The sequence below is a fragment of the Schistocerca serialis genome, chromosome 8 (genome assembly GCF_023864345.2).
Source record: "Schistocerca serialis cubense isolate TAMUIC-IGC-003099 chromosome 8, iqSchSeri2.2, whole genome shotgun sequence".
Lineage (NCBI taxonomy): Eukaryota > Metazoa > Arthropoda > Insecta > Orthoptera > Acrididae > Schistocerca > Schistocerca serialis.
Window position 1 is genome coordinate 99,401,833 of NC_064645.1, and position 18,980 is coordinate 99,420,812.

General features: G+C 42.2%; 1 protein-coding gene across 1 annotated transcript in view; it reads right to left on the reverse strand.

Moving 5' to 3' along the window:
• Window positions 1–18,980, reverse strand: part of LOC126416851 (uncharacterized) — a 1,707,974-nt gene that overhangs the window by 221,357 nt on the left and 1,467,637 nt on the right. The window contains exon 7 of the mRNA XM_050084734.1: window positions 11,091–11,237. Within this exon, the coding sequence (XP_049940691.1) occupies window positions 11,091–11,237 (147 nt within the window). The remainder of the gene's footprint in view (window positions 1–11,090; window positions 11,238–18,980) is intronic.

Sequence of the window (18,980 nt, forward strand, 5' to 3'; positions counted from 1 at the left end):
GTACTGGAGGGCTGCGTGGAGGGTAAAAATCGTAGAGGGAGACCAAGAGATGAATGCACTAAACAGATTCAGAACGATGTAGGTTGCAGTAGGTACTGGAAGATGAAGAAGCTTGCACAGGATGGAATAGCATGGAGAGCTGCATCAAACCAGTCTCTGGACTGAAGACTACAACAACATCCCAATCTCCGTCTTCCCTTCAGATACTACCCTCTACAGTTCCGCCTAGTACCGTGGAAGCTATTCCCTGTTCCCTTAACACATGTCCTATCACCCTGTCCCTTCTTTTTCTCAGTCTTTTAATTATGATTCTGAATTCAGTTAAATGTCATTTAATCTGGGTCTTTTACTGAAAATTTGATGCTGTCGTTATTTAGGAAGCACTCCTTTAATGAACGCGACGATTACATCCGGTCGTTGTAATAAAGGATAATTTGTATCTGCATAGTGCCATTTGTTGATGTTATCAATTAATGTATGAATATTATATAATGAAACTAAAAGCAATCAACCGATTCATTCATCCCAAGTGTCCAACCACATGTAAAAAAAAAAAAAAAAAAAAAAAAGTTTACAGCACCGAATGGTTTTTTTCAAGCGGTTTCGTCTCGAAGATCGTAAGTGTATTCAAGACCATCATGACACATATCACAATCGTAAGATCGTGGAATATACTCCAGGTCGAACCCACTAACGCAGATGAAGCAAGCCTGCCCGAGCGCACACTTGGTGTTTGACCATGAGTTAATGACTAACCTCGCTCTGCGACTTTATTTCATCTGGAACGTAGAATTATCGCTATTCGCAAATTTACTGCCTTATTTGTCATCTCGAGCAAAGAAGTATAAACATGAAAGATAAATAACTGATATTATGGTTGAAGTATTAACTGATTAGCCCGCCCGCCTAGCCACGCGTTCTAACTCGCTGGTTCCCGAGCGGGAAGGTGTGGCGGTCACCGGCACGAACCCGCCCGGCGGATTAATGTCGAGGTCCGGTGTGCCGGACAGCCTGTGGCTGGTTTATAAGGTTGTTTTCCCTCTGCCTCGTTGAATGTGGGCTGGTTCCTCTTATTCCGCCTCAGTTACACAGTGTCGGCGAATGCTGCGCAACGTTCTCCACGTATGCGTACACCATAATTACTCTACCACACAAACATTTGGGGTTACACTCGTCTCCTCTGGGGGCCGAACCACACAATAACCCTCTGTTGGGTGTGCGTCAGCGGTGGGGTAGGTAGACTGCTGTGGCGTGTAGTGGGTCTGTGAACCACTGAGGGCTACGGCGGGACGGAGCCTCTCCGTCGTTTCTAAGTCTCCGGTTCAATGTACAATGCACTATTAACTGGTTTTGCAAAACGGGGCTTATACAAAAAAAGCAGCTCATACAGTTTAGTGCTGTCAAAAATACCCCATCTCTTTTGGAGGTGAGATGCAAGTAAAAACTTGGACGTATTTTCGAAGTTTCTGGTAATGCATATCAGTTAAAACGGAGACTGGGAAAACTACTTGTTATGTCGGCAAGAAAGGTTCAGATTCAGTAGCTTCCGCCATAAGACAATTAGCAACTATTGAAGCATAAAATGCAGGATATTAACATACTTTGCGGATTTTCTGATAGTGATGCCCTACGGGACAATCTCCTACAACTCCTTGGTTAAGTAAAAAATATTTATTGCAAGAAACAAAAGTATTACCTGTCGGTTTGACAGACTTAAAATTTCCACTTATCTGTTTAAGAAATGAGGTTATTGACTACAGCCAGACAGTACATATATTCACTGACGAAATTTTGTTTTCAACTACACATTACACTATGAGACTAACAAAGAAACTATAAATGCATTACTAGAAGAAAATAATGATCTATAGTTCTCCATAATAAATCTATCTTTGGAACAAAAATGATTGAAATATGCAGATACAAAACACTTCTATAATTTACAAACGAATATAAAATGTCTGACAGAAAGAGAACTGTATTGGAATGTAAAGTTATCCGTCGTTCACAATATCTTCAACACTAGAGACCAGTTCTCCAATAGAGGTAAGTCGTTAATTACAATCCCGTTAATGAGCAATATGTGAGCACATAAACGCAAAATGTGTCGAAATAAATACGGTTATCATCTAGAAATTAAGTTTCCCAAATTAAGTAAACGATGTAGCTGGAAGTGTATACAGTTGGTTTTAGGAACGGTAAAAGGCACTAGAGATGCAGTCATGACATTGAGCTTGGTACTGGAAGAAAGACTGCAGAAAAATCAAGACTCGTTGACAGGTACGTCGAGCTTGGGAAGCGTTCGAGAATATAAAATGGTGTATGACGTTCGAAATTATCAGAAAGATAGGAGTGAGTTATAGGGAAACACTGGTAGTGTCCAATATGTAAAAGAACCAAGATGGGACAATAAGACTGGAAGACAACAAAAAAGTGCTAGGATAAAAAAAAAAGGATACAGTTTTTCACTGCTACTGCTGAATCTGTACATCGAAGAAGCAACGACGGATGTAAAACCAGTGTTCAAGAGTGTATTTAAAATTTCGGATGAAAGGATACCAATCACGAGGTTCGCTAATGACGTTGCTGTCCTTAGTGCAAGTTAAGAAGAAATAGAGGATCTGCTGAATGTAATGAATAGTCCAATGAGTACAGAATACTGATTGACAGTAAACTGAAGAAAGACCAAAGTAATGAGAAGCAGCAGAAATAAGAATAGTGAGAAGCTTAACAAGAAAGTTGGTGATCACGTAGTAGACGAAATTAAGGAATTGTGATATCTTGTATTCAAAATAATCCATGACAGACGAATCAAGGAAGACAGTCGTGAATCACGCACTGTGGGAAAACTGGAAAGAAAGATAATCGAAGAAAACAGGATGTGGTGCTACTGAAGAATGTCGATAGTTTGGACTCGTAGGGTAAGTAATGACGTTCTCCGCACAATGGGAGAAGAAGGAAACACATGGAAAACTCTGACGTGAAGAAGGGACAGGACGATAGTACGTGTTAAGACGTCAAGGAATAACTTCCGCGCTTCTATACGGAGCTCAGGGGCCCTATTCTGTATCTTTCGGCCACTCTACCGATCGGATTGGTGGGCAAGCGCACCGATCGTCGTTGTTTTCGAAGGAGAAAGAAATGGTTGAAATAGCTCTGAGCACTATGCGACTTAACTTGTGAGGTTATCAGTCGCCTAGAGCTTAGAACTAATTAAACCTAACTAACCTAAAGACATCACACACATCCATGCCCGAGGCAGGATTCGAACCTGCGACCGTAGCGGTCGCTCGGTTCCATACTGTAGCGCCTAGAATCGCACGGCCAATCCGGCCGACTTTCGAAGGAGAGCCCCAACATTAATCTGTATGCATTTCGAAAGCGATGCCGAAGGGTTCTAGGGAACCGAGAAGCTGCAGTCAGTTCTCCTCACGCCAACCAATCAAAAGCAATCTACCTCAGATCCGCGCCTGGGAGATTACATAATACTGTTCAAATTTTGCTGACCACATGCTTCCATGCATGCGTAATAACGATAGGATATTTGACTGTGTTCTCGAAACTGTCGTAAATGTCATTTTATTCTCATTCACATCGACGTCTTCTTTTAGATTTTACGTTTCGGGAGTTAGGAATGGAGTGCAGTATCACACTGTACAAACACATCCATAAAAACACCCGAAAAATTCGTCGTTTTTTCTGTTTTCCGTCGTTCCTTACTTGCTTCAAAATTCATAGAGGTTCATTCCGTCTATGCAACCAACTGAAGGCAGTTTGTTTATTGGCATACTCGTTTCACTTCTTTTATTCGTGAAGATGCTTCACAAATTAAAGAAGCGAAACGCGTAAGGCAATAAACAAACGCCTTCAACTAGTTGCATAGGCGTAACATACCTCCATGAACCCGTAAACCTGTTTAAGAGAGTGTCAAAGGATATAGGATAAAAGGATATCTTATAGAATGTGGTTATAACTCTCTCCTAAAGATCCAAATGATGAAGTAGCCTACTTCCCATTAAGATACATCAGCGATTTGGTTCTTAAAAATAAAATTAAAAAAAAACGCCTTTTGGAGAGCGTGTGGCAAGTGCAGCTATTGAAGTTCGTCGTAGTTTAGAACATGCATCTGATGAATCAAAATGTTTAATGTAAGGTGGCATAGTCTAAAAATATTATGGCGGGGATCTTTCACCTCTTTCTACTATTTTTAAGGATTCAATCGCAGATAAATACTTGTGACAAGCAAGAATATAAAGACGATTGCTGCTAGTTTCATTTGCAGTGATTTAAGTTGTGCTTTTAGATTCCTGTCTGATCGCAACTCGGAAATATCTATGTATTCAGAAAAAAAACGGTGAATTATTTGTGACAGGAAAAAACATAAATGTCACTGTCAGTTGTATCACGCACAGAAATTTAATCTTTCGTTTCTTAAACACGTGGAAGTCACTAAATCGAAGATACTCAACCGTGGCGCCATTGAATTAGGATGTAGTTCTGTCTGGCGCCACTGGCTCAGGTGTAGTATCGACTATCCCTCTTGCGGCCCCATTGTCAATATCTATGAGGAAGAATTGGTATCTGTGGGTTCTGTCCTTAGAAGGTCTTTGCTTGCCGATGTATTTTCAGGGTTCGCTGGCCCGAGAAAAAGGCACGAAGTTTGGGGGTTGGCGGTAACGTCGCGACAAGAGGTGGTCACGAGAGAGCGGCCGAAGCCACGAGCTGTGCAAGGAGGGCCTGCACAGAGCGAAGATACCGGAGTACTTTACCGGGGTCAGCGTCGATCACAAGCAGCAGGCCGACATCCCTTTGGGTGGTTGGCAACATTCGTGTCGGACGACCGCTAGTGGCCTGGCTGCCCTCTTCTACCTGGCTTTCATCGGCACCACTCAGTAACCGCTGGGGCGCACCGTGGATCCATGGAAATGCTTGCTGATAAAGAAGGAGTAACATTCTGTAATCCTCGTGGTGATTTGAGTCATTGTCTACCTGCCCTCCTTATTACACCACTGGCCATTGACATTGCTACACCACGAAGATGACTTGCTACAGACGCCAAATTTAACCGACAGGAAGAAGATGCTGTGAGATGCAAATGATTAGCTATTCAGAGCATTCACACAAGGTTGGTACCTGTGGCGACACTTACAACGTGCTGACATGAGGAAAGTTTCCAACCGATTTCTCATCACAAACAGCAGTTGACCGGCGTTGCCTGGTGAAACGTTGTTGTGATGCGTCGTGTAAGGAGGAGATATGCGTACCATCACGTTTCCGACTTTGACAAAATGTCGGATTGTAGCCCATCGCGATTGCGGTTTATCGTATTGCAACATTACTGCTCGCGTTGGCCAAGATCTAATGACTGTTAGCAGAATATTGAATCGGTGGGTTCAGGAGGGTAATACGGAACGCCATGCTGGATCCCAACGCCCTCGTATCACTAGTAGTCGAGATGACAGGCATCTTATCCGCATGGCTGTAACGGATCGTGCAGCCACGTCTCGATCCCTGAGACAAAAGGTGGGGATGTTTGCAAGACAACAACCATCTGCACGAGCAGTTCGGTGACGTATGCAGTAGCATGGACTATCAACTCGGAGACCATGGCTGCGGTTAATCTTGGTGCTGCATCACAGACAGGAGCGCCTGCGATGGTGTACTCGACGACGAACCTGGGTGCACGAATGGCAAAACGTCATTTTTTCGAATGAATCCAGGTTCTGTTTACAGAATCATGATGGTCGCATCCGTATTTGGCGATATCGCGGTGAACGCACATTGGAAGCCTGTGTTCGTCATCACCGTACTGGCATGTCACCTGTCGTGATGGTATGGGGTGTCATTGGTTACACGTCTCGGTCACCTCTTGTTCGCACTGACGGCACTTTGAACAATCGACGCTACATTTCAGATGTGTTACGAACCGTGGCTCTACCCTTGATTAGATTCCTGCGAAACCCTACATTTCAGCATGATAATGCACGACCGCATGTTGCAGGTCCTGTACGGGCCTTTCTGGATACAGAAAATATTCGACTGCTGTCCAGGCCAGCAGATTCTCCAGGTCTCTCACCAACTGGTCAGTGGTGGCCGAGCAACTGGCTCGTCACAATACGCAGTCACTACTTTTGATGAACTGTGGTATCGTGTTGAAGCTGAATGGGCAGCTGCCCTGTACACGCCAACCAAGCTCTGTTTGACTCAATGCCCAGGCGTATCAAGGCCGTTATTACTGCCAGAGGTGGTTGTTCTGGGTACTGATGTCTCAGGATCTATGAACCAAAATTGCGTGAAAATGTAATGACATGTCAGTTCTGGTATAATATATTTGACCAGTGAATGTCCGTTTATCATCTGCATTTCTTCTTGGTGTAGCAATTTTAATGTCCAACAGTGTATTTTCTGGTTTGTACCCGACCCTCAGAGTTTTACCCGGTCGGCTCTTTGGTCGTAAATATGGGCAGTAGTTTTGAACAAAGACACTAATTGTCATTTGAAAGTTTGTTCAGCTATTATGTTGCCTCTCCTTTCTGGTTTGTACCCAATCATTAATGTTCTAATTAATCAGCTCTTGGTCGTAAATACAGCCAGAACAACTGTACTAAGGCACAGGTTGCCATTAAACAAAAGAGGGACCTTTTGGTCAGTTTTAGCTGTTAACCGGTTCAGTTCTTTGATTGTAATTGCATTTCTCAGTCAGTAGTTGTAATATGAACAACTTGTTGTACTAAGCTGTTGGTTCCTGTGTTTGAAAGACCGAGTCGTTATTGGTGTATTTTAGCTAGATCTTACGGTTCCGCCGAGTGAGTTCTCTTGTAATACGTGTTCGCAAGTAATGTTTTAAGACGTTCCTTCAGAGCGGTCTTAATAACTGACAATCAGTTTAACTTTGAAAATATTAACAGCCAACTGTTGCCAGGGCTTTAGTCAAAATAAGTTTGTCAGTAGGAACGGGTTGGGATCCAGTCGTATCTCGGTTGACAATCGAAATTAAGAAACTGATAGCTTTGAAGTAAGCCTTCTCCACTTAATAAGACAGACTGTGTCCAGCGCGGTAGTAAACACCGCTGTTCCAGCAGATAATGGGCGGGTTGCGGGTTCGGCCGTCTTGTAATCATTGTCATATTGTTTGCTGCTTTGCAATACAGCACTTCAGATTTCTTTCGCAAAGATTAAAAGGTTATTCAAGCTAAGGCTTGAGGTCAAGAGAGTTTTGCAAATTTGTTCATTTTGATAAAGAAAATTTTATCGTTAAATGCTTCGATTATCCGTTACATATTGTTATCTAAACAGGCTGTGTGGAAAGAAAGTTATATTGGTGGGTCCTCCCTCCCACGTTTTCCTTAATTCCAGTACGTACCACGTACCAGTCATTATTGAGAATGCGCGCTCTAACGTGTAAATAACAATGAATATTTCAGAAAAACTTTGACGATTAACGAAGTCTCAGAAAGTGTTACAAACACGAAGAGGAAAAAAAAAATATTTTCGTACACAGAGGTCTGCTAACCTACGACCTTTGGCACTGCAGTTCGTTGCCCTACCCGCTTTCTTTTATTTTTAATCTAATTTTGTTCGATGTTATTCGTTGTATTTGTTCGGGACGGACGCCCTACGGCACCCGTACAAGTTCAACGATTATCTACTCAGTTTTTTATTGCAAGTGGCAGCTAACCCTCTGACCGAACACCCTGAGTGACCGCACTCGCGATACCCGCTTGGCTACCGCAACTCGCATGCACCCAGCGTTTTATTCCACAATATTCCAGTCGAGAGAGACGCAGGCTGTCTTCGTTGCCGAATGATGCGGGCGTAAGCCGTCAACGCATTAAATTTTGGAAGCTTTCCTCTGTTATGTTTCACAAAATTCCTTTCCATTGGTGCTTAAAAGTTTTAAACGCTTTTCGATAGTTAATAAGTAAACCATCGTATGATAAAATTTCTTACCGCACAATAGCGACGATCGAAATCCATCGTCAGTTATGTCAGGCGTCAGACCTACGGGCCGAGGGTCATGGGCACACGGATGGTGCTCCACTGATATAGTCAGTTTCCTTAAAGTCGTTAAAGCCTATTGAAGAGGGCCGTGGGCGAACATAACACGTCATCCCTGACGTTATTGAGATGGTGCGGCAGCGCTTTATGGGAGCCATCGCTCCACGGCTATGAATACCGGCAGCTGTTTTTATCGTGGGCCTTATTGCGATAAGTTCTCAATAAGCACTTGTAATTCTACACTGTGTGTGCCAAGAAGATGCCAAAGAACACCCATACAAAAAAAGAATCGCATGAGAACAGCCTTGACATTTTTGCAGCTGTACAATGACGGGGGCAGAAAGTTCCTCGAAACGACGTCATGGGCGATGACACACCGAACATCAGTCGATGCATACGCGTCAGAAAGAATCCCACGTCAAGACGAAGTTCAAGGAGACTATGTCAGTGTCGATGCTAGTTCCTAACATAAACTGATAGAGAAGTATATATATGAGGATAGTAACTGTTCTCTAAAGAACAGATACCATTGGTGACCGTGCAGCTTCTCAAGGATAAATGATAATTAATTAAAACCCTCAGCTGCCGACAGGTGTTGTTGATATACATCGATGGGGACAGCTGAAAATATGTGCCCCAACAGGGACTCAAACCCGGGATCTCCTACTTACATGACAGACGCTCTATCCATCTGAGCCACCGAGGACACACATGAATAGCGCGACTGCAGGGACTTATTCCTTGCACGCTTCCCGTGAGACCCACATCTCCAACTGTCCACAATCTACATACGTAATGTACCTAATAGGTATTTGCCCATCCACTCACTACTTGCACACACTAAGGCGACGATTCCCGTAAGAGTTCGGGCAACCTATGCGCATTCGCACAGGGAAGGTCAATGGCTGGGTACCCTTTGACTATATACGGGAGGATAGTAACTGTTCTCGAAAGAGCAGACACCATTGGTGACCGTGCAGCTTCTCCAGAATAAATGATAATTAATTGACACCTTCAGCTGCCGACAGGTGTTGCTGATATACCTCGTTGGGCTCAGATGGATGGTGCGTCTGCCATGTAAGCAGGAGATCGCGTGTTCGAGTCTTTGTCGGGGCACACATTTTCAGCTGTCCCCACCGAGGTGTACCATCAACACCTTTCGGCAGCTGAGGGTTTCAATTAATTATCATTTATGATATAAAACTGATTTAAACTGATTTGTACACAGTTGATTTAAACACATCAGCTACATTAAGAGCCTAACAATACTGTGGTCATAGACTGAAATAAAGATTTTTACACAGTTGGTTTAAACACGTCAGCTACGTTATAGAAAAAAATAGTGTTCTATTTAAAGACTGTAGCTCCTTCCCCTCTGAAAAGTAACTAAATAAGACACGTCCATAACTCCGCAGAAAGGGTAACGTTTGTTACGTTCACCATTGTAAATGTGAGGGCTACTTTTTTCAAGTTCCGATCAGTCGCCAAATTAAAACCACAGATTTTTTGCTCCGTGTCTCTAGTATGCCCGTCGACCGCGTCACGTTGCACTTGTCAGTTCTGTTTGCGCAGTGAGTACACAAATGTGCCAAGAACAACAGAATCTCCCACCAAGTCTGAAGTGTGTACTGTCTTTCGGTATCTTCATGCCGAAATTCATTAACTAGTGAACTTTCCTGAGTGACATCAAAGAGCGGCAATGGCGCAGGAACTTCGAAGCAGGACTTACAGACGTATCTGATACAGGGTGTCAGGAAAGGAAGCGAGGAACAGCCGATGATCTTGTTCAGCTAGTGGATCAGGCGATTCTAAAAAACCATCGTTTCACAGTTCCTGTGTTCAGTGATTCGTTTCCTTCAACATCAAGACCAGCTGTCTATACTGTCGCGAGTGCGATATATCAGTACCGTGAACTCTGTTTAGCTGGGTTCTGTCCGACCTTCACAAACAGCGCTCCCATGTTGAAGGCGACGATTTTTCAACAAAACTGTTGCAGGGAACGAGACACGTGCTCATTTAGAGAACGAAGAAACGTAATGGAAATTCAAAGTGTGGTTGCGTATTCATTCCCCAAATAAACGGAAGCGAATCTTCTTCATCGGAAAATGGAACCGAAAAGGAATTTAGTTGGTGCAATTCATGGATCGTGACACAGCCATAACTGCGCATTATTATCACTGTGCGACTCTTAAACGTCTTAGAATGGCTATTCAGAAAAGGTGAAGAGGAATGTTTTCCTCAGGCTTTAGGCTTTGTCCTTCTTCATGGCAATGCTTAGCCGCAAACTGCAGCTGCAACGAAGACGCTCTTGCAGCGTTTTCGACGGGTAATGTTTGTGGTGTCACCGCCAGACACCACACTTGCTAGGTGGTAGCCTTTAAATCGGCCGCGGTCCGTTAGTATACGTCGGACCCGTGTGTCGCCACTGTCAGTGATTGCAGACCGAGCGCCGCCACACGGCAGGTCTAGACAGACTTCCTAGCACTCGCCCCAGTTGTACAGCCGACTTTGCTAGCGATGGTTCACTGACAAATTACGTTCTCATTTGCCGAGACGATAGTTAGCATAGCCTTCAGCTACGTCATTTGCTACGACCTAGCAAGGCGCCATTCTCATTTGCTATTTATCTTGTGATGCATGTACCGTCAGACCGATGTTCACCAATTATGGATTAAAGTTAAGTATTCCAGCAGCTATGTACCTTTTTTTACTAGACTCAACTCCTTTAACTGTTCCAGACCTCACGCCAGCCTGCGTGAGCTTAAACGCGTGCCTTTCGGTTTCCTCCTAGTGGCTTGGCTGTCTTGCCAAGTCACAACAATGTTTGAACACCCAGCTTAGCTCCTTCTGGTTTTCATCTTTTTGCTTACTTGAACCGCTGGCTAGGAGAACAGCACTGCGGCGCAGACAAGGATCTGCAGAACAGCGTACCAAATTGGCTGAAAGCACAGGCGGCTGCCTTCTATGAAAAGGATATTAGAAAGTAGGTACCACGGTTCGACACATGTCTACGTCGGACTATGAAAGAAATAGCTGGAAGGTGCAGTTAAATGTATCAAATAAGACATTTTTGAATTTCTGTATGATCTTACCCTGATGATGCGGTGGTCCCTGACGAGCTTCCGGGTGCAGTTGTAAAGGAAGGCGAAGCACATGCCGGACAGGATCAGGCAGAAGATCACCAGGATGATGATGATGTGGTCAGAGCTCAGGATCTCCTTCATCATGCTCACCGATTTCTGTGAACACAAGGCGAAACAGTCGTAAGTTTAATGCTGCAGATGCGACACATACACAGAAAACAGATGAATCCATTAAACAAACGCAGCTTCAACAAGTATTGCGATGTAGCAAGTAAGGTGCCCACTAGAAAATTAACAGTACTGATGTCTCTAAACATACGTCTTGAAGATCTCAAGCATTTGAAAAGCCTACAACATTATCAGCTTGTAGAAATAAAAATTATATTTACGCCAAATGAGTCTGCTACAAATGCAAATTATAAATCACAATTTAAGATCTGATGAGTAATTTCAGCGACTATTGTCTTCCTAGCTGTATAAGCCATTGTCTTCCTAGTTGTGTAAACATACGAAAACTGAAACTTCCTGGCAGATTAAAACTGTGTGCCGGACCGAGACTCGAGCTCGGGACCTTTGTCTTTCGCGGGCAAGTGCTCTACCATCTGCGCTACCCGAGAACGACTCACGCCCCGTCCTCACAGCTTTACTTATGCCAGTATTTCGTCTCCTACCTTCCAAACTATACAGAGGTTTTCCTGCGAACCATGCAGAACTAGCACTCCTGAAAGAAAGGATATTGCGGAGACATGGCTTAGCCGTAGCCTGGGGGATGTTTCGAGAATAGATAGACGAGATACTGGCAGAAGTAAAGCACTTGCCCGCGAAAGGCAAAGGTCCCGAATTGGAGTCTCGGTCCGCCACACAGTTTTAATCTGCCAGGAAGTTTCATATCAGCGCAACTCCGCTGCAGAGTGAAAATCTCATTCTGGATCCGAAGACTGTCTTCAAAAACATAAATATTAATGTATACACCGCGGCATTCAAATTTGTCGATTACAGTATGATAAATATGGTTTCCGTCAACCTCATAATATCTACAGTATTGTGGGAGTACACCAATTATGTGTGTAGATTTCCAACAGCTCGTTACGATGCTCAGTGTTTAGAGGTATAAGATGACAATGGCGCGCTTCAAGAAGTCAGTATGACTTGATTACTTCGACATAAGACGGTGGTATAATCGGACGTTGTCATGAATAACTTAGGTCGTATTACAGCAGCCCGGAGGCCATGTCCTCTATATTTAACAGTTGTAACGTTCTAAGAAACAAATCCTTTTACATGATAATATCATATTCAAACTGCAGTATTAATAATTAATAAATGTATGTAATTAGATTCTTAAGCTGAAAAGCGCTCAGCACTTATTCTCACTACAGCTCTATTTTTTTCTTTCACTTGCAAAGTTAAACTATGAAAGTAAATAATGTAACCATTTTGAGTAGAATATGCTGAAATCAGTTGCCAGCTTTGCATTTAGAAGAAGTCTTTAGTGTAACTCTCGAGGGACCTTTACAGTTCGAAATCACTTCTTTGCGGACGCCAATGACTATCAAATCGCAGATGTGCCTCATCACTCATCATCAAGAAAACGATGGACCGTTAAGTCATAGTGTAGGATTTCACATTGAGAGAATGATGGAATATAGCCCACTGTGTGAGATGTAATATCAGGAAAAAAAAATGTAACATTAGCTCACGTTGTGGAATGCTCATCCATCACGGAAACCTTGGAAGATCAGTTCCTGGTATAGACGGCACCAGTAACAGTGCATTGGAACGTATTCTCACAGTTTGGGATGCAATATCAAGAAAACGGAGATATTACTCCTCATGGTGTGAGACACTGCCGCAGTTCACGGCAGCCCCATCAAAAAACCGATGGTCCACCAGCTCTTGGATGCTCCATCAAGAAGATGTTGGAACATCAGCAAAGCTGTATGGGATTATCCATCTAGAAAACTATGAAAGATCAGCTCCTGGTGTAAGATGTCCCATCAAGAAAACGATGGAACTTCATCTCAGGATATGGGATGCCATACGACAGAGTAAGATGCCCCACCACGAAAATTATGAACCACCAGCATGCAGTATAATTAAATGATGGAACGTCACTTCACGGTGTAGAGTGCCACATCTAGACATCAATGGATCATCTGCTCACGGTGTAGGATGGCCCATCAAGTAAACAATGGAACGTCAGGGCACAATGTAAGATGCCCCATCAAGTAAACAATGGAACATCAGGGCACAATGTAAGATGCCCCATCAAGTAAACAATGGAACATCAGAGCACAATGTAAGATGCCCCATCAAGTAAACAATGGAACATCAGGGCACAATGTAAGATGCCCCATCAAGTAAACAATGGAACATCAGGGCACAATGTAAGATGGCCCATCAAGTAAACAATGGAACATCAGGGCACAGTGTAAGCTGCCCCATCAAGTAAACGGAACGTCAGCTCATAGCGTAGGATGGCCCCGTCAAGAAAACGGAATATTAGCCCAAGGCGTAAGAAACCACTACTGGAGCACGACGTCTAGCAGAGTTTGATGATATCTCTAAACTGTCCTTCCATCCCACTACCTTCCCAATTGCACAGGAATGACCAGTTGGTTTGCTTTCCATAACAGACCTATTTGCGCTAAACGATTCTATCCTGTGGACTATAGTCTTACGATTATGAATCAACGCATGTCGCTCCACACTAAACTGTCAGCGAAAAGACTTTGGAAGGTAACAATGGCAGCACATTTTTGTAAAATTCGTACTGTGAAACAAACAAACGAGTACTAATCGAAACTCTGTATTGTGTTACGATTCAGCACCTTAACAAAATGCCAGAAATTGCAGCAAAGCAAGACGTATATGTCACCTGTGTCGTTCTTTGGGATGTGTAACGTTCAAACGTAATTACGAGTGCTACAGTGTTCACCGTTACATAATCTCTTTCTGCTGTTTAACGTGAACAGAAACTTGTAAGAGATGGCGTTCGCTTTTCAAATTAAGCTCTTTAGTGACATCCGTCTCCTACGTTTATCTGTAGTTCTGTTTGTGATTTTCAGAGATGAATCAGATATGAAATTACATATTTTAAACCTGTGGCACAACCATGATGAATTATACATATGAATGCAAATGCTGTATCTTGTAGAGCCAAACTAGTATGGCGAGACAGATATTCAACAAGAATTTCATAAAACACATTATAGCTGCGGAACACAGCATACCGAAAACATTTCGATGGAGTAATTGTTTGTGAAATATTTATAGACGGCAAGAAACGGCGCTCTAGGCTCCAACGCGACTTGAATAACAAGCAAACATTCCCAAGTGCAAATAGCGATCTTGCTAAAATTTGGCGGGTGTGTAGAGAGAGCAAAATACTGCAGTACGCATTTTTTTTGTTTGGTCAGTTTCATTTTTAAGGAGTAAAACACAGTCCGATAGGTAATTTGGGGGGGAAATCATAGAGGCCATGATATATAGAAAGAGTTTTGCATATAAAATTTTGTACAGAATTAACGTTCTTGAAAACTGCAAAATCTACTTTTGTTTTAATTCGAAATTTTGAAAAACACCCTAGCACCATTAATTAATTTTGAAAAACGAAAAGTTGTATTACAATATAAATTAAAGAAGCTTTCAAGCCATGTACATTCACGTGTAATAAAGCCGGTTCCCGAAATACCATTTCTGAAAATAAGCTGCTCACACTGTGCTATTGGGGTATTTCCAACATGCCTAATTATCTAAACATTCATTATTGTTCTAATTGTTTATTTCAGTTATGTTTCTTTTATGTTTGAAATTGTTATTTTATGTTTTAAGTTAATGTTTTTTTTGTTCTTTGGTTTACCATTTCACGGAGGTGTATTTTGTTAACTAAAAATTGTGAGTAAATTATTATTGAGATACAAAATCATTCCAATAACGATAATACGTAAAAAAATGCTTAAAAATAAAGCTTTTTTACACCGTGCTCATAAATTGAACGCAATTTCTTCACATAAAATGCGACGGAGAAACGCAATATAAAACAAAATACACAGGATTTAAAAATGTCGCCGGTGATCCTCTAAACATCCTGATTTCTATGTCAGGCATACTCCAGAACATCGGTAAGTCCTTCAGACTGCACTCTGATTATATTGTTTCTAAAGTGGAGATCCTTTTGGGATCACCAGATAAACAAGTTCCTTGATCTCAAGTACAATGTTCTAAAAGATACTTTCACAGTGACCTGCCTAAGTATATAACGATACCACAAATAAGAAAGAAAAAAGAAAATAAATGGTTCAAATGGCTCTGAGCACTATGGGTATTAATATATGAGGTCATCAGTCAAGAAAAAACAACATGAATGTATGAGTCAAATAACGGTTTAAAACATAAAACAAACGTAGTAAAGTAAGTAATTATAATGATAATGTATCTTTAGATTTTTAATTAGGTATGTTTAAAATACCCCAGCAACACACTGTGAACAGCTTATTTGTTCAGGAACCAACTTCATTAGAGGTGATTGTATTTGGCTTGAAATGTTCTTTACGTTGTAACAAAAATTTCCATTTTTCAAAATTAATTAATAGTGGTGGGGAATTTTGCAAAATTTACAATTATTATAAAAGGTAATTGCACAGTTTTCAAGAACGTTAATAACAGGTCACGTTTTATGCGAAAAGCACTTTTTATATTTCATGGTTTCGCAAATATTTCAACTAAACCTAATACGCCAAATCACCTTTCGGCGTGTGTTTTGCTCCTTAAAAGTGAAATCGGGCAAAAAGAAAAAAAGTATTGCATTATTTTGTCCAGTCTACACACACGCCAAATTTTATCAAGATAGTTTATTCATTTATATTGCGACATAACTGTAGTAAGGAGCGTGACCATTCTCTAACTTAATTATTTGACTCCACAATAGGGAAGACATAGACACAGTACATAAAAATTTTTCTTAAAAAAAATGTGTGGTTACATTACCGGTTTCAACGACCTACGTCGTCATTTTCAACTGATGTTTTACATTTGAAAATGACGACGTAGTTCGTTGAAACCCGTAATGTAGCCCCTTTTTTTTAAATAAATATTTTTAGTACTGTGACTACGGCTTTAGTGTTGTAGTGCCAAGTAAACATTTATCGTTTATTTACACTTGGGAATGTTTCGTTGTAAAAGGTGCAATCTTTGGACTATCCGCAGAATCTCAAGTACTGCCTTCGCTAACAACAGACGTCCTTCTTACCTCGCACCGTGAAGCGACGAAGGTTATTTCGTTACCGTTCGGAAGTACTTGACAACATACGAGGGTCACTCCAAAAAAAATGTAGACTTTTTTTTAAATTCATCTTTTATTCTACTTGTCTGAAAGTCTTACAGTGTGTAGATACATCCTTTAGGAACAATATTTTAATTTCTCCATATAATTTCCATCCTTCTCAACTGCCTTGCGCCATCTTGGAAACCGCACGGTAAAATTCTGGACCAACCTGTTGGAGCCACTGTTTGGCAGCCTGCACAAGGGAGTCATGATCTTCACCCCTTGTTCCACGAAGAGAGTCTTTCTGTTTCCCAAAGAGATAATAGTCACATGGATCCAGGTCAGCAGTGTAAGGCGGGTGTTTCAGTGCTGTCCATCCGAGTTTTGTGATCGCTTCCATGCTTTTTTGACTCACATGTGGCCGTGCATCGTTGTGCAACGAACACGACTCAGTCGAGCTTGAAGTTTCTTTAGTGTCGTCACATATGCATCAGAATTTATGGTGGTTCCACTTGGCATGATGTCCACAAGCAAGAGTCCTTCGGAATCGAAAAACACCGTAGCCATAACCTTACCAGCAGAAGGTGTGGTTTTGAATTTCTTTTTTTTTTTTGAGTAAATTTTTATGATGCCACTCCACTGATTGCCTCTTCGTCTTTGGTGAAAATGATGGAGTCATGTTTCATCACCTGTCACAATTATTCCAAGAAATTCATCTCCACCATTCTCGTACTGTTCCAAACGTTTGGTGCGTACAGTTTTTCTTATTTCTCTGTGAGCCACTGTCAACATCCTGGAAACCCACCTGGCACAAACCTTTTCTAACGCCAACAGTTTCAGTATTCTGCAAACACTTCCTTCCCCTATCCTAACGTAACGTGACAATTCGCTCACTGTGATGCGTCTGTCAGCAGTCACCAATTCGCTAACTCTCTACACATTGTCTGGAGTGTGTGCAGTACGAGGCCTGCCACTGCGAGGACAATCCTCAATATTGCCGTGCCCGGTTTCATCACGTAACCTGCTTGTTAATCGACTAACCGTACTGCGATCGACAACAGCATCTCCATAAACCTTTTTCAACCTCATGCGGATGTTTCCCACAGTCTCGTTTTCACAGCACAGGAATTCTATGACAGCGAGTTGCTTCTGACGAACGTCAAGTGTAGCAGCCATCATGAAGACCTGCAGTGACGGCGCCACAAACGGAAACAGGTTACACTAAGTTTGAAAACAAGCGGGAAGGATGTATCTACACACTGTAAAACTTTCACACATACAGACTGAAAACTGTTTTTTTACAAAAATGGTGTGCATTCCTTTTGGAGTGGCCCTCGTATAATACTGAATACAAATGATGTGGGGGAGAGGCTGCTGGCAATGAGCTAACTGCCAGCCTGCAGCGTTGTGGACGGCCGCTTGTTATTAGACTGGCGACGAGAGAGACGTAAGCGAGATTACTGCGCCGGCAGGTAGGCGCCCCACACTGCGAGTCGAGGCGTGGCGCCCTTATTAGAAAACTTTGCCGGCGTCTGGAGGCGCACCGAGAGACACGTCCTGCACAAAGGACCGAGTATCTTCATCCTGGCGTCCACGGGAGCCATCTGCACTTTCACGCGACGGTTTCGGGCCCACATTAGTTGTCGTAAACGTCATTACTTTTCTCTGATGTCGTGAAGTACAGTGATGACAAGAAACGTGCTGGCATGTTAGAGCAGGAGCAACAACAGTGGCGAAGACTGGCGTAGCACAGGATTTTGGTGGAGCGGGGTTTCTGTCTTGGGGTATGCGAACGTGGACTTAAGCTGAAACGACTCTTATTTCATAAGGATGAATGTATGCGAAACTGCAACACTTTGAAGAAAACCTGATAAAGTCCAAACTTTTCAAGAACATGTAATTGAGTTTGAATCAGTTGTTAAGAAATGTTAATCTGCATGCTTACATAAGTTTACAAGCTTATTGAAGTCATACGGCTCTGTCGTTAGAATCTATTACTTTATAAGAGAAAGAAACAGTTTGTAAGTGTTAGGTGCCTCCTTTGTTACAAGACTGATTTAAAATTGGTGCCTTCAGCAAGCTGTATGAAAACTTATGGGAAGACGACACAAAAAACGTTAATTTTTTCTGGATGTCAAAAACAATGATTGACACATTACTGTCAGTTTTATGAACTAATTTGTAACAGGAAGACACCAACATGCAAAACTGCATTTCTCCTCCTGAAACGCTTGCAGTGACACTGAGACGAGGACACAGTAACGCGCAATTTACTTATTACGAAATATTTCTTTCCCGTGTAACAATGAAAGCCACAACTTACAAAAAAAAACTGTTTTTAAACCAAGGTGAAAGTCAGTGAATAAAATAATATCACTATTCGTTTTTTTTCTAAACTCAGGTGTGTCAACCATTAGACAGTGTCGAAGCGGGACTCGTATACAATTCCAAATTCATTGGATGTAGCTGAGACTTGAGTGTGTTCGGCAGGTGTGTGTACCGAATAGTTATACTGATTACGCCGTGATGATTGGTATGATGATGTACCGCCGAAAGACTGGTGTTCATGTGACGCGTGATTCCGGGAAAGTTTGGAAAATAACTGATGCATGCCTCTCTCTAATTGTTTTGAC